This window comes from Melospiza georgiana, chromosome 20 (genome assembly GCF_028018845.1).
Source record: "Melospiza georgiana isolate bMelGeo1 chromosome 20, bMelGeo1.pri, whole genome shotgun sequence".
Lineage (NCBI taxonomy): Eukaryota > Metazoa > Chordata > Aves > Passeriformes > Passerellidae > Melospiza > Melospiza georgiana.
In genome coordinates, this window is record NC_080449.1 from 7,357,799 (window position 1) to 7,382,748 (window position 24,950).

The 24,950-nt window shown below is 43.7% G+C and overlaps 2 protein-coding genes across 5 annotated transcripts; both read left to right on the forward strand.

Moving 5' to 3' along the window:
* The first annotated feature begins 784 nt into the window (after window positions 1-784).
* PTGES2 (prostaglandin E synthase 2) lies at window positions 785-5,372 on the forward strand. The gene is made up of 7 exons (XM_058038055.1): window positions 785-997; window positions 1,933-2,127; window positions 2,230-2,285; window positions 2,893-3,045; window positions 3,583-3,783; window positions 4,094-4,211; window positions 4,603-5,372. The coding sequence occupies exons 1-7, from the start codon at window positions 785-787 to the stop codon at window positions 4,729-4,731; spliced, it is 1,065 nt and encodes a 354-aa protein (XP_057894038.1). The 3' UTR covers window positions 4,732-5,372.
* Window positions 5,373-7,387: 2,015 nt separating this feature from the next.
* Window positions 7,388-24,593, forward strand: ODF2 (outer dense fiber of sperm tails 2). Of its 4 annotated transcripts, XM_058038165.1 has the most exons (21): window positions 7,912-8,089; window positions 8,348-8,426; window positions 9,096-9,264; window positions 10,430-10,546; window positions 11,180-11,356; window positions 12,592-12,758; window positions 13,787-13,916; window positions 14,215-14,346; window positions 15,198-15,272; window positions 15,910-15,981; window positions 16,548-16,664; window positions 17,532-17,717; window positions 18,003-18,112; window positions 18,805-18,940; window positions 19,535-19,645; window positions 19,824-19,928; window positions 20,474-20,632; window positions 21,499-21,599; window positions 22,133-22,295; window positions 22,623-22,748; window positions 23,487-24,593. In XM_058038165.1, exons 3-21 carry the CDS (start codon window positions 9,157-9,159, stop codon window positions 23,661-23,663), a joined length of 2,469 nt encoding a protein of 822 aa, XP_057894148.1. In that variant the 5' UTR covers window positions 7,912-8,089; window positions 8,348-8,426; window positions 9,096-9,156; the 3' UTR covers window positions 23,664-24,593. The 4 variants fall into 4 exon arrangements, with proteins under 4 accessions (XP_057894146.1, XP_057894148.1, XP_057894147.1 ...); XM_058038163.1 differs by lacking the exons at window positions 7,912-8,089; window positions 9,096-9,264 and adding an exon at window positions 7,388-7,557; XM_058038164.1 differs by having other exon boundaries at window positions 8,348-9,264.
* Window positions 24,594-24,950: the final 357 nt, after the last annotated feature.

Here is a 24,950-nt window from a genome sequence, read left to right on the forward strand (position 1 = left end):
ATAACCCTGCTGCACTGCAAACTCAGGCTCGTATTGCACCTCAGATAGGGAAATTGAATATAAGTGCAATGAATGGATATAACCACATGTTAATAAAACAGATGAAGACTTTCAGTGTGGAGATGTGCACTTGCATTGTGAATATGTGCTGGTCAGACTCCACAGCCCCACAGGGCAGAAAACCACAGAATCCCAGAAGGGGTCAGGCTGGAAGGGATCACAGTGGATCATCTGGTTTCACCTTCCTGCTCAAGCAGGGTCACACCAGCACACACTGCACAGGATTGTGTCCAGACAGTTCTGGAATATCCCCAGTGAGGAAGACTCCACACCCTCTCTGGGCAACCTGTTCAGGGCTCGGTCACTGTTCAGGAAAGAAGTTTTTCCTCATGCTCAGGTGGAACTTTCTGTCCATCCCTTCCTGCCCACTTCTCTTGTTCTATTGCTCGGCACCACGGCCTGGTCCATTCTATGCCCCTCTCTGCAGATATTGATAGACATCGATGAAATCCCCTCAGCTGCCTTTTCTCGCGGCTGAACATGGCCAGTTCCCTCACCCTTTTAACTGATTCTTTTACTCTCAGTTTAGGCTCTGGTGTGTTCTCAAATTTGATAATTAAAGGGCACCGGGTCCGGCCCTTGTTGGGTGTCCCGTGCGGGGGGCGCCCTCAGCGGGGCGCGGTGCTGGCATGCCCGAACCCCGAGCCCCGAGCCGCGGCCGTGCCGGGGCGGTGCCGCCGTGCCCGGGGCGGAGCGGCCGCTCTCCGCCCGCCCTCAGCCGAAGATGGCGGGTGCCGGCCGCGTCTGGCGGCTCGGAGCGCTGCTGTTGCCGCCAGCCTGGCGGCTGCGGGCCCCGGGACGAGCTTTCGGCGCCGCGGCGGGACGGGGAGGCAGCAGCGGCGGCCGCCTGGTGCTGGGCGCTGCGTTCGCTCTGGGCGGCACCGCCGGGCTGTGCCTCGCGGCGCGGCAGCGCCTGCGGGAGCACTCGGCCGCTGAGGTAACGCCGGCTCCCCCTGATCCCCGCCGTGCCCTCCCCGAGGCCTGCGGGGACCCTGCTGCGGCGGCAGCGAGCCCCCGGGGACAGCAGCTCCCTGCGGGCCGAGCGGCTCCTTCTGCCCCGCTTTGAGTGAGGGAAGAGCTGAGAACGGTCTGGGAGGCCCCTGGCAGTGCATTCCTTGAGTAGCCGTAAGGAAAGGCTGTCAGTGAGGGCTTCCTTGGGGGTGTGGAGCCTTTTCTGTTGTTGCTTTTTCGCAGCACCCGCGCAGGGTTGTGTAACCCAGTAAATTGTAAATGAGAAACAAAGCGGGGTGGCTGCATTTGTTCTTTAATGTGTGCGGAATGATTGGCACGGCCTGTCGGGCTGCTGAGGTGCAGCAGCTTTGCCAAACATCCCGTAGCTGATGTCACGGTGGCCCTGGGCTTTCCCTGCCTTGTCCCAGCTGTGCCCAGGTTGGTTAATCCTAGGAATGTGAATTTGGGCAGACTAGTGCCTAAAATCAAATGCAAACTCTGCTCTCCCCATCTTGTGGCCTCAACAGAGGCTGTTGTGGGGGAAGGATTGTAAAGGCTTTATTTTTGTTTATTTGAATATTACTGCAAATGGTTGTGTTTTTCTATAAAATTCTGTTTTACAGAATAGAAACCATAAAGGGGTAAACTGTCTGGATTTAACTTTTTTTTTTTTCCTGGCTGTGAGTAGGAATTTCCAGCACATTAAATAGACGTGTAGAGAAACAGGTTATTGGTCCCAATGGATGGTGAATATTTTAATATTTAACGCCATTTAAAGAAAGCATCTGATAGCCAAGATATGCTCATGACCAGATGTTGACACTGAATGTCAGAACATTTAGGACAGAAATAAGGGTGGAAGGAAGGTAGTGTTTATGTTTTTATTAGAAAATGGAATCTTCTGTTCTCTTTCTTCTCCAGCTGCCTGCAGGGAGCCTGCAGCTCACTCTCTACCAGTATAAAACGTGTCCTTTCTGCAGCAAAGTCCGAGCTTTTCTTGATTATCATGGACTGCCCTATGAAATTGTGGAAGTGAACCCAATCATGAGGAAAGAGATCAAATTCTCTTCCTACAGAAAGGTGCCCATCCTGTTAGCCAATGCTGGGAGCCCTCTGGTAAGTCTCCCTGACTTGGAGCCTTGGGGAAAAGATTTTGAAGAATTTATTTTTCAATTTAACCAGTTTCTTTTAAATGGTTGCTTTAATCCTGTTTTTCAGCAATTGAACGACTCCTCGGTGATAATCAGTGCAATAAAGACCTATCTTGTTTCCAGGTAAGAAAACAGGGTGATGAGAGAAGAGTTGAATGTGGAGAGCCCAGGTTAAGTAGAGTTTTAGAAGAGTGCTGTAAGTCTCTTGCTGACCTCAGGCTTTGAAGCTCTGGGTCACCTGAGCCTGGTTGTGATATTATGGGTGATGCCTATATATGTTGTGATGTGTGTGATGTAAAGCAAAGCTCGTACCTTTCAGAAGTACTTTCTCATCTGTGAGATTCTGTTTGCACAAAACCTACTTAAACATGGACTAGTGTTAATCCTGAAACTGAGCTTACAGTTAGCCAGTTATAACATCTAGAATGAAATGGCATTGTTGTGCCTATGGCCTGTCCTTTAGGTCTGCTTGAGAATGGTAGGAAGTTTTATGCCTGCAGAAATTTCTGCTCCACCACAAACAAAGGTATGTGCACTAATAATAGTTATTTGCAAGTAGCTGTTCCAGTCTCTCTTTTTTTTTTTTTTTTTTTTTTCAAATAGAATCTGGAACATGGTGCACTTACTTTTAGAGTAATACATTTTATAGCGTGTGTCTTTGAATCTGGCCTTTGCTCTTGCTCCTTTTTTGCAGGAGCCAGATCAGTGCTAACTGTGTTTCTGTTCACAGGAGGAATAGCTTAGAAGAAATCGTGTCCTTTTATCCACCTGTTAAAACAGTGACTGAAAAAGGCAAGGAGGTGGTTGAGTATGAGAATAAATACTGGCTCATGCTGGATGAGAAGGAGACCAAAAGAGTCTATCCTGTCAAAGAAGTGAGAGTGTAAGTGCTCTTCAGTTTCTGGGCTCTCCAACTAGGGTTACAGCCTCCTCCATATGTACTCAGGGTTGATGTAGATGTAAAATCCCACTAGGGCTGACTAGTCTTGTCACACTCCTGTTAGTATTTCAAGCCTCATTGGTTGGTTTGCTGTGTTTGTTAGATAATTCAAAACAAAGCTGTTAGACAGCCTGGTTACCACCACCATGGTCACACAGGCCTTCAGCTGCCTCCAGTTTCCTTCTTGGCCTTTCCTTTGTGCCACAGAGGAATGCTATTGAGGGAAAATTTCCGTTCCTGCTTATTTCTCATATTGGGCAGAGAACCTAATGCTCTATCTTAGTCTTACATTCAGTTGGAGATTGGGGGAGCCTTGCCAAAAATAACGCTGCTGAGTGCATTTTAGAGAGGCCATCAGAGTACCTGGGTAAGAGTGTTTGACCTTGGAAGGATCTCTGGCTAAGGCAAATGTGATCCTGCCTCCTGTAGCCCTTGTATATGTACCTCGTTCACTGAAAACATTATTTTGATTCCTTGCAGGGAAGAAATGAAATGGAGAAAGTGGGCAGATGATTGGCTTGTTCACCTCATCTCCCCCAATGTTTACCGCACCCCCAAAGAAGCCTTGGCATCTTTTGATTACATTGTCCGTGAGGGGAAGTTTGGCACCTTGGAAGGTCTCTTTGCCAAATACGTGGGGGCTGTTGCCATGTTCTTCGTTAGCAAGAGGCTGAAGAAAAGGTTGGTATCACTAAGCACAAGGTACACAAGAGGAGAAATAGCTTCTCCTTAGCTGTGAACCCCAGCTGTCAAAGGGCAGAACCTCTAGAGTTTTAAACTGAACCATTTAATCTTGTATGAGTAACAACTGTACTTCTGTAACTGGAGGTACTGCACCCCTCTACTCATCCACTATTTAATTACTGACTGCCCCTTCACTCTGAAATACTGCCCTTACTTGCAAACCAAGACCAGCCCATAAGGTGAGAGGTGATAGAAGGTTAAAGAAAGAAAAACTTTTGTATGCAAACTGGTTCTTCTCTTTATGCAGACACCAGCTTCGAGATGATGTCCGAGAAGATTTGTATCAAGCAGTTAACGAGTGGGTGAAAGCTGTTGGCAAAAATCGACTGTTCATGGGTGGGAACCAGCCAAACCTCGCTGACCTGGTAAGGGCTTCATCCCTGTGGTTATTGTCAGGTGGATCACAAATTATCCTGCTGCTCATCTCTGTTAATACAGAGATGGTTAATGGTTAATACAATACAGGCAGGGAAGTTGAGCTACGTGAGATACTGTCCTTTGTGCAGTAATACAGTTCCCATGTGGTGGGGACTTCCCCATAAGTGCACATAGATCCTGATCCTTACTATTTCCTCATGGAAAAACATGCATATTCTTAATTACCTTTCTGCCATTCACTCCTCCTTGCTAATCAGAAGAATGGATCAGATGGCAGGACAGGGGAAGAGCCATACTGGCTCGGCTATTGAGACAGTTGTACCCTAAGCTATTCTCCACTGCTTTCTCAGTGTTGTTCTGACCTCTCTGCTCTCACAGGCAGTGTACGGGGTGCTCCGGGTCATGGAAGGGCTGGAAGCCTTTGATGACATGATGGCTCACACCAATATTCAGCCTTGGTACCAGCGCATGGAAGAAGTCATTGAAAAAACTGGAGTTGCAATCTGATGCCAGCTGCAGCTGCCTCCCTGAAGTACTTGCATGGTGAAAACTTCAGAAGAAATGGCTTTTATTTTTAGAGTTGACTGGTCACACCTAATGGACTGACATGTGGGCACAGAGCCCACCCCGTTCAGAACATCAAGTTGCTGTGAGAGAAGGGTCCAGCTGGGTGTTTGTAGAAGGATGGGGACAGGTAAAAGAAAGAGATTTTGGATGCTGCTGGAAAGGAGACGCTTTGAACTGAAGAATGCAATGAAAAGGCTTCTTTCAGATAAGAGACACCCTCAGAGCAGGTTACTGTAAAAGCAAGATGCTCTTGGCTGGTGTTATGGCTGTGTCAGATGTGGTAGGCCTGACCAGCTTTTTCCTCAGGCTATCTTCTGCTACTCATCCATGTCACCTAAAGTGTTTTCCTAACTAAGACACTGGATACTGGTTTTTAAGTTACAATATTTCCTGCAATAGCATCTTGTAAACCTAGTGTTGAGGGAACTGGAGGAATCTGCAGTGCTGGAGAAGGCACCCTTCCTCTGACAGCAGCAAGGCTGCACTCAGCAAGGCATCTGCTTTCACTCTTCCATGTAAACGGTTCTCTCAGGATTTGATTCTGTACGGTCTGCAAGGATAAAGGCTGGCTTTATTCTGTCCTCTTTGTGAGATCTGAGTTCTTACCGTATCCTTTACACCCAAAGAGCATGGCCTACACTGAAATCACAAATGCAGAGCAGTTATTGGAAAGGCTTATCTTGCATGAGGTTTCTCTGGAATATCCCTGAAGATCAGTTTGTTCTTGTTTTAGGAAAAGAAGGATTAAGAGCCATCTGCATGGCCAGGAGATCTCTAGATGTTTCTGTCATGCAAGAGTAACAAAGGATTTGCTGATGTGGCAGATTAGGAGCTGTACCTGCAGCTAAGTTATCTGAGCTGTGCTAGGTAGAGTCATAGAATGGTGTGGGTTGGAAGGGACCTTAAAAACCATCTTGTTCCAACCCCTGCCATGGGCAGGGACACCTTCCATTAGACCAGGTTGCTCCAAGCCCTGTCCAACCTGACCTTGAATACTTCTAGGAATGGGGCAGCCACAGCTTCTCTGGGCAAGCTGTGCCAGTGTTCCCCATCCTCACAGGGGGGATGTTTTTTGTAACATCCCAGGTAACCCTGCTCTCTGTCAGTGGGAAGCCACTAACCCTTGTCAAAGTCCCTCTCTAACTGCAGAAACCATAGTTGTCATAGACAATGCAGGTTCAAATGTGAGTGATCCTCTAAACAGCCCAAGTATCCTTAATTATCACCTTGATCAAGTTCTGTTTCCCTAAAGAACAGGCAGGTTTCAGGGAATCTGATTTGTTGTGATATTTCAGGTGCAGCTGAAGTTGGCCTGTAAATACAACTGCTTGTCCAGTGTGTGTTCAGGGAGAGTACCTTAATTGGTTATAAGAATGGTGGTGATAGAGGTTTGGGTTTTTTCTGAATGGAGGACTAGTTCCAAATTCAGTTATGATCTGACATTGAAGGGAGAAGGAAAATGTTTACAGTACAAATGGCTGCGTGGCTGCTGTGGCTTGTATTTCTTTAAACTGCTCTATACTGAAACTTGTGTCCGTAGTTCCAACAGGCAATGTTCTTTTAAAGAATTTTATTGAGCATGCATAAACAGGAGGTTGAAGAAACCCTTGATGATAATTTCAGCATCCACCTCAACCTGAGAGGGAGGAAGAGATTTTCATGTTAAATGTGGATCTGAAGCACCAAGGGCTCAGTGATTCCACTTCTCCTTGCTGTGGTACATGAATCAGTCCTCTCAAGATAAATATCCGTAACACTAACATGCCAATAATATTACATTAAATAAAGATTGTTTCAGGATTTTTTATCACCTTTTATGGAGTCTTAGAATGTTAAGGGATTGGAATGGACCTTAAAGATCATCTACTCCCAACCTCCCCTGCCATGGGCAGGGACACCTCCCACTAGACCAGGTTCTCAAGGCCTTATCCAGTCTGGATTTGAGCACTGCCAGGGTTGGGGCATCCACAACCTCCCTGAGCAACTTGTACCAGTTCTCACCACCGTCACAGGGAAGAATTTCTCCCTAATATCTAGCTTAAATTTCCCCTCTTTCAATTTTCTCCTTGTCCTATTACTACAGTTCCTGATAAGGAGTCCCTCTCTGGCTTTCTTGTAGCCCCCTTCAGATCCTGCAAGGTGCTCTGAGGTTTCCACACGACCTTTCTGTTTTCCAGGCTGAGCAGCCCCAACTCTCTCAGCCTGTCTTTATAGGGAGGGTGCTCTAATCCTCTTATCAACTTCGTGGTCTCCTCCAACATTTCCATGTCCTTGTATTGGGGACGGCCAGAACTGCACAAAGTTCTGCTTAACAGGAAAAGTGGCTGTGTACACAATTCTGGCGTCACCTTTAAGACTGTAAAACTCATCTCAAAGGCAACGCCAAGAAAACTGACTTATGAATCCACTTATTTCATGCTCTTTTCAGCCCTCCTCATTTCTGTGGGGATGAGCAGCCCCTACTGAGGGTGCCTCAGCCCTGAGGGCGCTGCGGCCGGTGGGGCCGAGCCGCCCGAGGCCGCTCGTGCCGGCCGCATGGCGCTGCGGGCGGTTACCGGGGGCGGTTACCACCGCTCAGGGCCGTTCGAATCGCCCAATGGTGGAGCCGCGGGGGGGACGCCGGCGACGGCGGCCGGGACCCTGCGGCCGCTCCTCCTGTGCCTGGTGCCTGCAAGGTGCCCACAACTCAGTCCACAGCCGCCCCTGCACCTCTCACCGCACTGATGGGGAACTGAAGTGGCTGCGGATCCCGCGCCCAGCTGCCTGGTGAGAGCGCCGAGCCCGCGGAGGGCAGGGCGGAGCGGGGGGCCTCGCCCTGTGGAGCGTCCCCTCAACGTGTGGGCGTTCCCTTGCCTCGGTGGGTGTCTCCTCAGCATTTGTGTGTCCCCTCACTGTGTGTGTCCGCGCCCCGGGAATTATTCCTGCTTTTCGGGCTCCTTCCTGCTGGCAGGCCAGCGGCAGCCGTCGGCCCCGGATAACGGCGCGGGCGGGCGGGCGTTGGGAGCTGCCGGGCCCGGCCGCTGAAGGCCTGCCCTGCTCGGGGCTGCGGGAGCTCACGGCCCCCGGACCGCGGCTCTGCCAGCCTGGGGTGACCGCACATTCCATGGAAAACATGCGGAGATTGCGGGAGGAATGAATGGTTACGTGTGAGCCTTGTTGCTAAGGCGGGCACAGTGACGTTTGGACGTTTGGTTGTTACTCGTGGTGATTCAAAGGCTCTGTCAGTCCCTGCCCTGTTCCTGAAGTGAAGGAAGTGCTGCTGTGTTCTTTCAAAATTGGGGCTAGGCTATGAAAGTTTGTAAGTGAATAGTGCCATCATGTAATTGTACAAAACATTTCCACTGTTTAAAACAATTTCCATTGCCAGTATGTTAGGAATTATAGTCTGTCCTTTCCTCATCCTGTGCTTTACAGAGGAAACTAGGGCACACTAACTTTTGTTTTTTGAGTTCATGTACTTGATGTTTGAGCCTTGGTATTCTCTTAAATCAAAAGGAAGAGGATGTTAAGAAATTGGCACCTTTTCCTCTAAATCATTTTATTATTTCTGTAACAGGTGTTTCTCGACTGACACCGAAGATAGTTCCTCTACACCCAAGGCTGTGCGCAGGAAAGCTAAGGGCTTGAAAAAAGCTGTAAGTAACTTTACTTAGGCTGACAATATCTCTTCTGCCAGAATCAGGTTAGTGCTGCTGGTGGCTTTGTGTAAGATTTGCAATTACATTATGCCTTTACATCAACTGAGGCTCCAAGATGATGATCTGAACCTTGTGTCTCTAGGCTTTTCTGTGTTGTGTCAGGTTATGATTATGTATTTCTGTGGAGATTAAAAAAATGCTGTGATGCAATGGCTTTAAAGGATTTATGCTTAAAAAAGATGCTCAAAGTTAAGCACACATGAAGGAGCATGCAGGTTCAGGGTTCTAGGATGGATTGGTATGATGATTTACTGATGGTTTTTCTTAACTTTTCAATTAATTCTCCTCTTCTCCCTGCTTCAAATTTCTCTTTGTAATCAGATCTTGTTGGTTATGGGAACCCTTGATTTGCTCACTTGCTTTAAGACTTTGAACTTCAATGGTTCTTACAGACACCTGCTATTGATCCAGCTGTGTTTGATCTTCAGTAACCAGGTTAAAAGCAGAAAATACTGGAAGCAGAGGAATTGTTTGTGTTAATCCTGGCTTTACAGAAGAATAGAGTGAAGTTCAAAATGGCAGATGCTCCTGATAAAAAGCTCAAACGTTAACCAAGGCTGGCCACTGTTTCTCTCTGAACACTGAAGGAAATGTTGTTGTTTCCAGTTTCCGTATTCACAGGTTTCCCTTCATTGCATTTCCCTTTCCCATTTGTGGGAGAAGAGCCATGAAGAACCGTTGCTCATCTCCCCCTTTGCACGTCCATGTGGATGAAAACACCCCTGTCCATGTCCATATTAAAAAGGGGCAGAAAACCACACCTGCAAAATGCCAGGTAGGAGTGTGTACCTGGTCGGTTGTAAGGGCTGCAGAGAAGGTGAATGGCCCTAGAGACATCACAAAATCTGCCAGGTCTGTTCTACTGTTGTGCTAGAGCTATGAGACTTCATTTCATATTCAGTGGTGAATTTGCAGTGACACATTTGCTGTGTTGATTTGTTGAAAGATGATTTTGGTGTGATACAGAATTGCTTTTCATGTTCATGTGAGAAATGTTGCTTCCAATGTGGTGTCCTTTTATTTCTTGGATGTGTGTCCTGATAATGTTTTCTGTTTGGCTTCATATCTGTTTTTAGGAGGAAAGCTTTGAGGAGAGGTAGTACTTAGGCATTTCAAGTAACATCTTGATTGCATTAAAATAAATGTACTTAGAAAAAGAATCTTCATTCAGACCATCTTCTGGCATTAAGGACATTCTCTGTCCACTGAGTTCTGCAGCCAAGAAGATCTCTTCCCAACCGTATCCACAGGAGGCACAAGGCAAAACTGAAGCTGAGGTTCTAGCTATCCCATATCCTCTTTTGTTACTGGACATTTATGGAAAGTTGTTCTAAAAAGTTGATGGAAGTTGCTATCTCATTCTTCCTTATCTACAGACATCCTGTTCTAAGTCTTGTATTAATTCTGTGTTTGTTGCTAATGGCAAATTTCATAATGGGATGGAATGACAGTGAAAATAACAAGTCTTATGAATTAATTGCCAGTAGGGAATGTTTACAGCATCTGATTTTTCACTAAGCTTAGAATTATGCAAAAACGCTTTAACTCTCCTTCAGATAGAGCAGCTCAAGTTCAATACAAATAAATGTGGATCTTCTAGTTGACTAAAGTAGGGAAAACACTTCCAGGGCTTTCCAAAATCAATCATGGTGTCAAATGATATAGCTGCTTTTTTGTGAGATGAATCTGGGATGGAGAGGGATCTCCCAGGGATCTGTCAGGTCCCACATCCAGCCATCCTGCCAGCTGAATGTGCAATAATCTTTCCTTCTGGCTGGTGTCAGCTTCCTTTGGTGGCTGCTACCTCATCTCACCTGATGCATCCTGTGAAGCACTACTGATAGTTCTGTATTAATGATCTTTTGTTTGGTTTTGCAGCACTAAAAATTGCAAATGGTTCTTTAAGGCTCTGTAATTTGTTTTACTTTCTCTTCCTTTAGCAAAAGCACAAACAGAAATCTAAAGGGGATGGTGTGCGAGCCCTTCGGGTGAAAACTAAAGCCCCTTGGATACCCCCAGGCAAAACAAGCACTCGTGATACCATCTTGAAGTGGGAGGTACACCTGGTTTTGCTCTTTAACACAAACTTTGAGGTTTAACCAAGGTTGAAGAGAGCAGTTGTGTAGTGAGAGAGTTGGGCAGATCTGAGAGAAGGCTATTGTCCCCTACCATCTATTTGAAGTGTCTTCTGGAAATCTTTTTCAGTGTAAATCTTTTTCAATCTTTTTTAATGTAGAAAAACTGAGAATTCATAAACAGCCTGTGGCCATGCCTTTCTGTCTCTAGAAGCCAGACACAATTATTTTTTTATTGTGATTTTACTGGTGTACTTCAAGATCTCATCTGGAGGCTCAGTGAGGGACTGCTGGTCTCAGTGTCTTCCAAAGCACAGAGTGTTTGTGTAGCATTGCATCATATTTTCTTTCTCATGGGTTGATAGTTTTGCCTGTTGTATTCCTGGCATTTCCTAGATGAGGATTTGAGCTTTGATTAGATTTTCTTCTTTTTCATCGTACTCTTTCTGCATTCTTGACCTTTCCCAGATGGAAAGAGAAGAGCTGTTTGTAAACAATATTTTTTTTCTTTCCTAGCCTTGCTTCAGTGATGTGACCCAGTCTCTGTTTTTTTGGCAATGTTAGAATACTACTTATAATGTTATACTAAAAAAAATTAACCCCTTTATTCCCTAGAAAGAATCAGGTGGTCATCTAGGAGCTCTGCCTACCACTGAGTGTGACAGGATGCAGTCCGTAATGCGCCTCAGTGACCTCTCCACAGACGACGATGATCCCGCCTGCTGCAAAATTAACAAATATGAAAAGAAGATAGACAGCCTAATGAATATGGTGGGAACACTGAAAAAAGAGGTGAGGAGACAGTGGAAAGACCTGCTGACTGGGGCTTTGTAGCTGATCCTTTGACAAGAGGAGGCTGGAGGCAGGTCTTGGTGCAATGCAAGGCTGCCCAGGCTGTTGGTAGCTTGCTTGAAAATAAATCTGAATTGTTTAGAATAGCTGAACTATCCTAGTGAGAAATTCACTAAGCCACATTATGAAACATTTAAAAATATTATAAAATTAATAAGATATTGGTGTGCTTTAAGTTCCAAGTAATCTCTCCTGCCCAAGCCCAAAATCTGAAAACTGATGACTACAGAAAGTGAAGAATACAATGCATTGATGTTTTATTGTCAAAAAATCCTCTTATTCAATGAAATTGTTTCTTCAGTGAAATTGAAAAACACAATGCATTGATGTTTTATTGTCAAAAAAATCCTCTTATTCAATGAAATTGTTTCTTTAATGAAATTGAAAAACACAATGCATTGATGTTTTATTGTAAAAAAAATTCCTTTATTCAATGAGATTGTTTCTTCTGATTCAGTTTTAAAAATGTGCAGCCCAGTGATGCTGTGTTTTCCAGATAAATAGGCTCTTATGTACTTGACACCACTTAAAATACGTGGGAGATGTTCCCAACTCTCATAAGATGCATCATGATGGGCATAAACTGCATTCTTAAGATTGAGTTAACACTCAGAGTGGCAAATTCTGTATTATTATTTTACTCAAAGCTACATGGGCATCAAATCAGTGAACAAGAATAGGATTTGAGGATAGGAATTCTTACATCAAGCATTTTCCATTTTATTTATGCTATGAAATTTAATGGAATTACTTGCATGATTATAAAACAAAAATCAACTTTAGAACCACAGAATCATTAAGAATCACAGAATGAACTAGGTTGGAAAGACCTCTGAGATCATCAAGTCCAACCTATGACCTTAACACCTCCTCATCAACTAAAGCATGGCACCGAGTGCCATGTCCAGGCTTTTTTAAAACTTATCCAGGGATGGTGACTCCACCACCTCCTTGGGCAGCCCTTTCCAATACCTGACAGGCCTTTCTGTGAAGAATATCCCCTGACACATGTTTCCTCATGTCCTGTCACTTGTCACCTGGGAGGAGATAGATACTTTTTTTTTTTTTATAGTTTCAATAAGTTAATTGACTATGAGTGGTTCACTGATTTGGGATGTGGATTCTGTGTAACGCTTCCAAAGCCCCTGGTTTAAGTTTTATTCCAATATCTTCAGGTCAAGATGCAGCAAATGGAGGAACAGGAGGAAATCACAAAGCGTCTCCTGGAGGAACAGAAGGAAGAACTGAATGAGATGACACAGGAGCTGGTGGAAACAGAGAATGAGAACTCGCGGCTCCGGCGCAACATTGAGCGTATAAAGGAGGAGAAAGACCTGACTGTGTAAGAAAGCTTCACTTCTCACTGTTCTGAACTTGTGGTATCCACAGGCACCTCCCTTCTTTACTGCTGACATGATATGAGGTTGTAGCTGCTGCTGAAGAACTGATGCACTTGGATTTTTTGTCACCTTTTAGAAGGGGGTTCCAGGTGGCAATAGCTGCAGGGAAGGGCTCTAACGTGATTTTTGGAATGGGAAAATATCCCTACTTTGAGAGAAACCTGAGAGCAGTTGGCTTGTGTGGAGGGTCAGCCTAGCCCTGCCATTAGTATTTTGAAGATCAAGGGATTCTGCTTGAATTGTGATGATATTGATAGAACAATAAATGAATACACATGGAGCTGAAAACTAAAAGAGAATTTTTTACCTTTCCAAAAATCATACGGAGCCAGGAGTGACAGCCCCTGAGAGGACTGAACCATAGGCTTTTTTTCTTAGTGATCCTGAAGATCTGCAAGTCTGACATTTTTGCATCTACTTTATATCTAAAGAATTAGTGAAGTTTGTGTCTCCAGGGGGACATTAGTGTTTTAGGAGAGTTAGTTTTAATTTTCCTTAAGAAATATCACTTGGAAGTTAATACTTTCTGTTTCTTTCTCAGAAAACTCTAGGAATGCTTCTAAGATTACAAGTGCTGGCTAAAAATGTTGAGCTGCATATCTTGGTGTGCTCTTCTGTTTTTTTTTTGTTTGGCCATTTGGAGTCTTACTTCTGGTGTGGCATTAAGTGCCCAGGAAAAGCACAGCATTGTGTTTTGGGTTTAGCAGTGTGTTCACTTTTGTGTAAGCCTGATTTGTCCCCTCTAAATGTCATAGCTGTGATCTTAGCAAGCTCCTGGTGCCTGCTTACAGCCTTTTCTCAAAGCAGCTTCCACACTGATAGAGGGTAGATCTTAAGCAGTTTTTGTTTAGAGCTTTTATCTGCTGATTTGAGCTTTTTATTAATTTTAAATCAATCAACTCTATATCAACAGTGGCTGGTAAAGCTGCCAAAGCTTCTTGTTCCTCTGATGGCTGAATTTTCCTTGCAGGCTACAGAAAGAATGCTTGCAGCAGGAGAAGGAATGTTTGATGAGCAAGCTGAATGAAGCAGAAAGGGATGGAGCTGCAGCTGCCAGACAGATCCATGCCCTGAGAAATACCATTGGGAGACTCAACATTGTAGGCATCCCTTTTTGTTTGTGCCTTTTGTCCTGTTATATGGATGTCTTAAAAAAGTAATGTTATAGTTGCCAATCCAGTAAATCTAAGGAAAAGTGGAGGAATTTAACCACCCTTAAGGTTTCCTGGTTCAGTTTTAAAGTGGGGTATTTACTTCCAGTTACCTTCTGCAGAGAAGTGAACAATTACATCCTTTTGTTTATGTTTTGTGGGTTTCAAGTTACTGTGTTTTGTTTTTCTCATTCCTTTCTTTATTTTTGTTTCTTCATTTGTTTTTTGTTTAATGTTTTTCCTTCAGGAGAAGCACATGAGCAGCACAGATATAAATGCTCTAACGAGGCAAAAAGAGCTGCTGCTTCAGAAGTTGAGCACCTTTGAAGAAACTAACCGCACACTCCGAGAACTTCTTGCAGAGCATCAGTCTCGGGAGGTGAGAACTGCTGGGTGTGGAACCTGGCTGATTACAGGAGGCTGTGTTGTCTCATGGGCTGGAAGGGAATTTTGAGTTTGTAATCTTTCAATTCTTTCTCTCAGCCCTGCAGACCCTGTCAACCCATAAATGTTGGATAATTTTTATTTGGGTTTTTCTTTATCTCTGCCTAATTCATAGAGTAAAACTGGCTTTTCTGCTCTGAGGATGGTTGAGCCTCTAAGTCTTTGACTGCATTAAAAAGTTCAGGCCCTGTTGTGTTGCCAGCTGTCTCCTCTGGATATGGCTGTATCTGCTGATCCAGCTGGTCTCAAACGCTGCTGTTGCTGGAGTCTGAGGACTTGATATGGCCTCAACTAATGGGAGCCTATGGATATTCAGAACTTTGATTTTGTGGGCTCTGAGGGCAACAGAAACAATTCTATGCTGCACGTACAGAACCATTGTCTACTGTTAATAAGACCAGTAGAAAAATGAAATTTCTGTTTTTTCTGTAGTTGATATTCCATTTCAGCAAAAGCAGGCTGGTGGTAACAGTTACCTCAGCTATCAGTGAGATTGGATAAAAGGTCTGAATTCTTCCACATGACTTTCCCAGAGTAGTGGGAGAGTTCAGAATGATCTTATATTGCCATCATGCTTTTTATTTTAATCTTTGGCTGGGAAGTGGAAGAGCTTTCTGAGCTGGATACTGATACGTGAAATATTTCCTGAGTGTGATGTTTCTGTTTATCTTCTAAGAACTGCTGCTGCAGCTGGGAAGAAGTAGTTGATTTTCCCAGTTCCATTTAAAGAACCTGTATAAAATTGACTTTTTAGTTAACAATTTTTCTCACGCATTTATTTTGTAGAAAGATGCCCAGAAGGTTATGGATCGACAAGCAATGCTGCTGAAAAGGCTGGCTGATATGGATGCAGAGAATATGGTAAGCAAACCACAATCTCTCATTTCTTTAATGCTACAGCAGAGAGATCTAAAATGACAAGCCCTTCTTTGTCTTATATTACACTGTCAAATCTTACTCTAGTGCCTTTTAGGTCAATAAAATAATTATTTGAGCTTTTGTGGCAATCAGAGCTACTACATTGCTCCTCTGGTTAACAACCTGCATTTAAATATGGGTAGAGTTTCACTGCCTTCAAAATATGGGGACTTAGAATGGGAATAATTCTGTGTATTGGGCTCTGTCACTGAATGAGTTACCTGAATGAGTGCCAGTTTTTTGTTAATTTCCTTCTCTGTAAACTGAGACAAGAGTTCTTGCATTTGCAGAAGCTACAAAACTTGCTGTGAGACATAGGTAAATGCCCTTTTTAGTCTGTGGAGTGTATATGGTCCTGACTGGATATCCTGTGCCCTGTTGCACAAATGTACTTTTTTTGCTTCCTGCTTGAGTAGAATGCATCCTGTTTTTGTGGGGAAGAGGATGCTGTTGTTGTGGACAACAGGCCATGCCACAGATCAGGTGGTCTTGACAGGAAGGCAGTTACACCTTTTGCCTTCTACCTGCCATCCTAAATGTGTTTGTTCCTGAAATCTGCATGTTTGCTTGTTTTTTCCAGCAACTTCAAATCAGGCTTCAGGGAAAAGAAAAAGAAGTGGAAACCCTCACACTTCAAATAGTGGCAGAAAAGGTAATTTTGTTTTTCTGTTTTTCCCTCAGTTTTCTACTTTTCAGTTCTGTAAAACCCCAGGCAGTCCAAAAGATGAGGTTGTTTGCAGACTGCTGTTTTGAGATCAGATGACCAGCTTGCTTGTAAAACTAGGCAGATACCAATACTCACACTATTGTGGGTTCCATATTCTGTTAATAAGACACCTCTGACAGGGATGGATAGGTAGAATTCTCTTTGCTTGGGCACTGAATTGCCATTCTGTTTAAGGTCCTGTTTGTTCCCAATGGCAAATTCCAATCTGTTCCTTAGTTTAGAAAGTAAAGGGGGAATGCAGTGGAAGAGATCAGCTATGAAGGATATTTTGCTCTAGAATATACCTTTCATGCCAGTCCTTCACATGTGTTGTAAAATAAATGGCTGCTCATTTGTTCCCTTGTTGTTGGACTGAAGAGCTGTGAGAGTCCACCTGGAGGTGGCTGGAGATCATTCAGTGAAGAAATCTGAGCTTACTACTGCATATTACAAAGTGTTCCTTCTATTAGCTTGTTGAGTAAATCATATTTGTCTTGTTCTTGCTTATCTAGGAACAGGCAAAGAAAGCCTTTGAACTTGCCAGATCCCTGGAGTCTGTGAAGGCCCATTTACAAGCCCAGCTGAGGAGCAGAGAAGCTGAGAATGACCGTCTGGTTGCACAGCTGCAGGTATGGCTGCCCTGCTCCCTGGGGATTGTCTCTTCCTTTGCTCCCATGGACTGAATTCACTCACAAGGGGAGGAGCAAAAGCTTCTTACAGAGTCTGGTTGACTGAAATATTGGCTGGTGATGTTTATTGCATTAACACGCAGCGTGATTTTCAAATTAAGTAAGAAAAGAGAAATCTTTTGAGGCCTGAGGCAAGATCTTAGCCTTAAGGTCTATGTGCATTAATTAGATTTTCTTTTTCTTAAGTTAGTTGCTCCATAATTATTGAAAAGATGGCTTTGGTTTAGTCAAGCATCAAGACAAACTGAAACTATTTAATTTGATTTTTTGGAAAAATGCTATGCCAGTTTGATCACCCTCATTAATCTGTTCTCCAGTATAAATGAGGAGGAGAAAGTTCCTCTGGTGTATTTTGATTAGACTTTTATATTTAGCATATGTTGGGATGATGTTACAAGGAACATAAATGTGGTAATAGTTTAAAGGAGCTTTAATCTGTTCTAGTAAGAGGTGCATAAAGCAACATTATAATATGTGTACATTTCATCAATAAAAAGAATTTTCTCAGGCAGATCAAAAGACTGTTACAGTATTTATATTGGTCAGGAGAGGAATCAGTATTTTAGGAAGCAGTTTATGAAAGAAGAAGACTCCTGGAAGAAAAGGAAGATGTCGTGCTGCCATCTCTTTCAGCATTTAGACAGGATTGTGTAGATGAAACCTGACTGCAGATACTTCCAGACTCCAGACTGAACACTGGGGATTTGTGCCTGGTTCTCATCACCATTTCTAGGAAATTAGTTGCTGCTTTGGGTTTGCAGGTGTAATATGTGCATTAATCCATATTGTGGTTTTGTTCCCTTGCAGAATATGGAGATCAGTGAAAATCACACTAAGGGAGAGATGGACTGTCTTCTGGAGCAGCTGCAAGACCTGAGGTGCAAAGCAGAGAGTGATAAAGAGGCCCTGAAGAAAGCAGTCCGTGCACAGAAAGAGCGGGCGGAGCGGAGTGAGGATTATGTGCAGAAACTGACTGCCCAGCTAGCAGAAAAGGTACCTGCTGGAACAGGAGGAGCCTAGTTTGAGGTCATGATTTTAAATTCTTGACTTCTAGTAGCAGCCCTGGGGAGAGTCTTTTCTCTCAACTAATGAAATTTATTTCTGTCTTGATGCCATGGCCCATTTATGCCAAGTTTAGAACAAATCCAGTTTGCTCAGCTGTCGCTGTATTCACTGCCTGTCCTAAGTTAAGGGCATTTCTGTGTATTGTCTGCATATCTCACACCAGTGATGATTTTGCCTTACTTTTTTCCCTCTTGTATTTCCCCTGTCTGACAGGAAAGTGCTATTGCTGAGGCCCAGTGCAATCTCGAGGCCTGGAGGAATCGCTGCAGCAAAGCCATGAAGGAGAAGGATGACCTTGAACTGGAAGTTGTTACACTGAACAGGTTAGAGTAAAATCTGTGCAGAGAAAGAAGCCTGAGTGGGGATGAGTTCAAAGTTCAAGGGTAATTTAATTGAAAAATAGCATTGAAATGAATATTTTAATTGGATTGCTTGTAAATAACCAAGCAAAATCAGCACTGGCTAAGGGCTAGAGCAGAGTTTGAAGAGGTGGAGAGAGATACATGGCTTCTGCTGCTGCCTTGCCACAGCAAAGGCAGACTCTTTAAGCTTTGCTGACTCTTAAAACTGTTCTTTTGCCATTTTGTAATGCTTTGAATTAAGATTATTTTTGTTTTGAGATCTTTTTGAATAACTGTAATGGAAGATATGAAAAGACCTAAGTAGTATAGTTGATGCCAGTTTTGTTGTGAAGGTAAATAAATATGTTGGTATCACTGCAGTACAGGTGTTGCTGCAGGGAAAATTAGGTAGGTATGAGGTGAGAGAGGCAAATCTTTATCCTGTCCATCTTTGAGACAATTCATTTGCGCTCCAGGGGGACAATTCCAGTGAATTTCCAGGAGGTATAAAAAGATTGAAATTGTCAAATAGTGTTAACAGAGAGGTGTGCATACATGACTGGAGAAGGAAGATGAAAGGATAGGGAAAAGCTATGTTCCTGAAGCTGGTTTTCAAAGGTTAGGAGCCTTACTCTTCTTGTCACTTAAGGATTAATTTTCTTTCTGTGTGGCAGCCGTGTTGCAGACCTGACGGAACAACTGGCAAGGATCCAGGAACAGACACGGGACGAAAACGAAGCTTTGGTGGATAAACTACAGCAACTGACTGGAGAGAACAGTGCTTTGAAGAAAGACAATGAAAAACTGAAGGTCAGTGACTCTAAGGGTTTGAAGATGAAATGCTAGGAGGAAAAGAAGGTGGAATTATAACAACTTGCTTGGCCACTGAGGACAGAGTCAAATTTCACCCATTGTTCCTGTACAGTTTAAACCAGTTCATATAACCTAACTGAGACAGGGCCAGTGTGCTGGCAGCAGACACAGAGAGTGTACATACTGAGGGAGCTGTGTTCCTTCCATGTTTTGGCTACAAGTATCTCCAACTACTGTTTCATCTAGCTGGGATCTTGAATCTTGTCCTTACACCTTCATGCTGCTGACCGGAGAACAAACAGCTGTTGTAGCTTATACAGAGAGAATGGTAATCTCCAGAACAACAAAAAAAAAAGACTGGCATATTTATTCTGTTGTCCTTTACCATGAGTGATCTTGTGGGTGACCTACATCTTTTTTCCATCCCAAACCTCTGTGCTCTGCTGATGTAAATTTGGCAGTCTATTGAAGTGTGGAAAGTTTTGGCAACTTGCATGGACAAAACTGTATTTTCTTAGTCTAGGCATCATTAGATAGCTCATATGGCAGGTATTTCCAAGCACTCAATGGAAGATGCTTTCTTTTTTTCAGGCTGCTCTGATTTCAATGGAGGACAAACTGAACCAGGCACAGATGGAATTGCAACATCTCCAGAACTCTGTCAGGAGCTACGAAGGGTTGATTGAAACCTACACGGCACAGGTAGGTCTCAGAACCTTCAGCCCTTGCACAAAGGTGTTTTCTCCTTTCTCTGTGGCTTATTCTGTAATGCCTTAGCTATTGCCAGCTGGAGCAGTTTCAATTACTCCAAGGCATTGCAAACATGTGTTGAAAACTATTTATAACAGATGAAGTCTGGGGTCTTTTTTTGAATGTCCAGGCACAGATGGCCCGAAAGGAGGCAGATGAACTGGCAGCAAGACTGGAGAAGTGTGAAAAAGAGAACGAGATGTTAAGGGATGAAATGAACAGGGAGATTGAAGAGGTAACTATCCCTCTAAAGACATGTTGTAGACATTCATGGGTCTTAGTGTTCTGAGTCTAGTGAAAAACAGCTGGGAATAGGAAATAAAAGGCTTATCTTGCCTTTTTCTCAGGACTTGTTCAATGGGTTTTGCAGAATGAACATTTAGCAGCTTCTGTCTGACTATATGGCATTGTTCAGAGGTGTATAAATTATTTTGTGTCCTTTGCTGCAGAAATAGTGGTTTTGAACAGTGGATTAGATAGGTTACACCATTATCTAATGTGGAACAGCTGACCTCAGAAGCAGAGCTTGTATTTCCAGTAAAATTGAAGCCCACAATCCAAAATACTCCTTCTTACACAATCCATGGGGAATTTCAGATCCTAAGTGAAAACTTTTTGGAGCAGGAAAAGACCTTAGGCTTTGAACTCCAGCACTGGCCAAATATCCACACAGTGTCATCATGGTTGTGGACTAACAAAGCTTAATTGAAGTTGAGAATTTTTTTAGTCTTGATCCTATGAACATTTGAAAGTTCCTCACCTTCTCTTCCTTAATTACAGACTCGTCAGAAGTTCCAGAGCCAGCTTGCTGAACTGGAGAAGCTGCCTGAGATCCTGAAGTACACTGAGACACAGCTGGCCGAGTGCCATCAGCAGCTCATGTGTTACGAGAAGAAGAACGGGGACCTGTGTGACATGATTTCAGATCTCCGTCAGCTGGTAAGGGACTGGCAGAAAGTACCCGTACCAGTGCAGAGCTCTGCGAAATCAGATTGAGTTCTAATCACGGCAAGGTTCAAACTTCGGCTCTGTTCTCGTCTCTTTTTGAAAAGATTAAACGTGCACTGCAAAATAAAGGTGTGTGCCATGTCTTTGTGCAGGAAGTTAGCGGCTTTGCTGGTAGCATTCCTTGATATTTGAAAGGTTTCTCATCCCTTGGGGCAGAATCTTTCTGGGACTTGTTAGCAGCCATGGCAGCACTTGCTAATGCCAGCCCTTGTTTCTGTTATCTCATCCTCTTGTCAACTTCCCCTCCTGTAGTTTTCTGGTGATGGTGCTGGCCCAACTATTTTCTCACTCTCATTTCAGGTTGTTTTCCCAGTTTCTGTTTTTTTGTTCTCAGAAAGACTGTGTGTAAGTATTGCAGGACAATTTCAAACAGGGATGACATCTACAGCTGTGCCTCACAACAGCACATGATCTCTGTCTGACCACTTTAGTCTGCTTGGTTTGGAATTATAACCCTCCCTGGTGTTTCAGGCTCTGATGCTGTTGTGGGCTGCTGGCATGTTTGTGGCTGCTGTCCTTGTGTGTGTGCTTGGTTTGTAGCTGCTGCTCTACATGCAGGAATTTACAGGCCTGTTTTTTCTTTTGCAGTACAGATGAGTTTTCCTACACCTTCCCAGACTGTAACTGGAAGCATCAGCAAAATGGATCTTTAGTTCTATCCATGGTTCCCTTTCTGAAGCTCTCCAGAAGTTATGAATGGAACATATTTCCTTCTGAGAGCTGCATATGTTTTAGATGGCTGGACATGTGTGTGTGTAGTGACTGCTCTGTGAAGTAATTAATTCCTATAATTTTAGATTGACCTCCAGGGGGACAAAATGGAGATGACAAGAGAGAGATATCAGTCTGCCCAAGAGGAGAAAAAGCAACTCACCTTGAAGGTGGAGGAGCTGGAAAGGTTAGAAATAGTAGGCTCTCTTGCTTTTTTAACCTTCCATTTCCATTGTTTTTACAGGGGATTGAAACAGCTTCAGTCTTGTTCCAGTTCCCCACATGCCTCCAGGATTCTGTGCATTTGCCCATCCCACAAGGTTCTCTAATCTGTAGCTATCCACTGAGAGTTATATGCTTTTGCAGCAGCACCTGTTGTGAATGTTGTTAGACAGGATGATGGCTTAGAGAGCAAAGAAACGAGCTCATTGTCCAATCTAGCCTGGCAATTCTGAGGTTACTAGATACTACAGTATTTTTACCTATGTTTATGCATTTCTTTTAGTGCCAATGTCTCAGAAAATGCAGGTATATGGGTACTCTGTTGGTCCTTCAGTATTGGAAATTTTGATTTGAGGACTGGAGAACATTTCCTGGGGCTCTCACCTTTCAAGCGGGAATAGAATCTATTACCAGAGGAGTCAGGACCTGACAAGAGGCAGAATGAAACACACTCCATTTAAAATGAATAGGTTTCCTTCCCTTATTGTCTTAAACTAGAAAACTAGAATCCACGAGTGCCCAGAACATAGAATTCCTTCAGGTCATAGCAAAACGCGAGGAGTCGATCCACCAGTGTCAGCTGCGGCTGGAGGAGAAGAGCCGTGAGTGCAGCTCCCTGGCACGCCAGCTGGAGATGGCCATTGAGGATGCCAAAAGACAAGTGAGTCATTTTTCATGGTTGTGAATTCACCCAAAGCTACCCAGGCTGTGAAAGGGGAACAGTGAGAATGCTGAAAATATCTTCTCAGCTTATGATCAAACCCAGTAAAATCATCATGTTCAGTGAAATACAAATAATGTGCTGCTGCTATTTGTCAGCACTGTTGAAGAACTGAACTTGGTTTACAACAGAGAAAAGCACAAGATTGAGCTGCTGTTTATGTACGAGAGTGTGTCAGTTAAACTTTAGAGGGTTTTTGTGGGCAATGGGTAGGGAAAAAACATTCTTCCATAGACATTCCTTTAACAAAGTTGTTGTTCTGTGTAGGTGGAACAAGCTCGAGAACGAGCAGTCTCCAGAGAGAGGGCAGCCCAGTCCAAGGTGTTGGATTTGGAGACCCAGCTGAGCAGGAATAAAACAGAGCTGAACCAGTTGCATCGGAGCAAAGACGATGTGAGTGGCTTGTGGGGGATAGTCCTGCTGTACTGGTGGTGCCCTGGCAACAATTGGATTCCATAAATCATCCTGTGGATGTGCTGCTGAAGTCATGCAGAGCTGTGCCTGAATGTGATGTGCTGTTGTGTGTGTCCATGGATGTGTGACATAGGACATGTCACTAGTTCAGGACTGCGTAGTAAGTGATAGGCACGTCAGAGTACGAGGATGTGAGTGAACTGGTGTAAAGTTATGTGTGTGTAAGAAAAGAATCAGACTTTCCTTGTGTTCAAAGTAGATTTGCACCAGGTATTGTGGACAGATTTCAATTTCATTTCACCTGTATCAGAGAGAGTGCAATCCCCCTTTTAGATGAAAGGATTTCTTCTAGAGGACTGGCCATCTTTTGTCCTGTCCTATTTACCTTGCTTCCTTGCTTTAGTTTTACTTGGAATTGTGTTAGCTGATGGATCAGGTCAAGTTCCTTTTCAGAAAAGGGTGTGTTTCATTCCCGGTAACTACAGCTAACACGTTTTAAAAGCCCAACTGATAAGCCACATTATCTCCTGCTTTTATCAGCTGATTGCTGAATGGAGATGAGAACGAGCAGAAATTATAAATATCACAGCACCATCTATGGTAATGTCATCTCGAGCTGTGCTAATTCTGGCTCTCCTCAGCACTTTGGGGGAAGAGTTTAACATGAACAGGGTGAATGTTGCTGCCTTTCAGCCGGATTTTTGCTCCCCTGTGCAGGCAGAGCGCCGATACGAGAGCCGCCTCCAGGACCTGCGGGATCGGCTGGAGCAATCGGAGAGCACCAACCGCAGCATGCAGAACTACGTCCAGTTCCTCAAGTCTTCCTACGACAACGTTTTTAGGGAATGTCCTTTACTGGGCTCCTCCCTCAGCCCCACTCGCTCTGTTCTCTGAGAGCAATGCTTTCCTTGCACCTTTTTTAAGCACACAGAAGCTTTGTTTCAAAAGCCATATTGATTTAGAAAACTAAATGGTATTTTAGGGTCACTGCAGGGAGATGTTTTTATTGCAGAGTGACAAAATAAAATTGTGTTGGCATCTGATCAAAATGTGGGGTATCAGACAATATCAGCAGTACTGGTTTGGTGCTGGACGTTGGTGTTACACCATAAACTGAGCCCCAAAACCAGGTGGTTTTACATATAATGGAAAAGAGCCTTTTCCTCCTGTTAGGTCATGATGGTTTCAGCTCTTAAAACCTGTCAGAGGATTGTTGAGTGTGTTAATTCTTGTAAGAGCTCTCTTCGTGCCTCACTTCTCATTCAGTTGCACTGTTGGGGAGATCATGTGGGGGTTTTTTAAAATATTTTTTTATACTGTCAGTGTGATGCTGAAAATAACTGAGGTGCCTGGGCTCTACACTCACAAGAGATAGTCTCCTGCATAACCACAGTGTTTGTAACAATTTTATACCAGAAATTATGAGTTTGGTTTGGTTTTTTTATACTTGATTCTTATATAATCCCTGATCCTTACCTTTATTTGTGAGAGTGATACTAATGTTGCTTTACTCCTCTTACCCTGATTTTCTGATCCTGACTATACCCACCCAGGACTGAGCCAAAACAATTAAATTTGAAGGAAATCAGTGTCATTTCATTTGGGATCTTGGTGCAAATGCCATGTGAGTTCTGGGGGTGTGTGAAATCCTGACTTTGCCTTAAGCCAACTAAGGAGCAGCTGGAGATATTCAACTTCATCAAATTCTCCTGCATCTTCTGGAAAATCGGGTCTTTTGTGTTTCAAGTCTCTGAAGTCCATGTGCTCTCTGGTGTCCTATTTTTTCTACTAAATGGCTCTTAGAGGGACAAAAATAAACCTTGTTTTTATTTTTCTCTCTTTTGGTATCCTATTTATATGCTGTGTGTTATGGTCACTGGCAGTATTTGCCATGAAAGTTTTCTAAACTAATCAGGTTTTCGAAAGATCTGTAATTGTGCGTGTTTAACAATTTAAAAATCCCAGAAGTGCTGTGGGAGAAACCGATAAACTACATTTTAATTGGTTATGGTGGGGATTTCATCTTTAGGTGTTGTGAAGCTGGAAAAGCAAACACATCCCAGAGCTGTTGGTGCAGGCAGCTGGATTCCAAACTATTTCTGTGGTTCACGGATGGAGCCTTCCCTCTGCTTCTGCAGCACAAGGCAGCTCTGGGCAAGAACACACAGAATAAATGGGAAA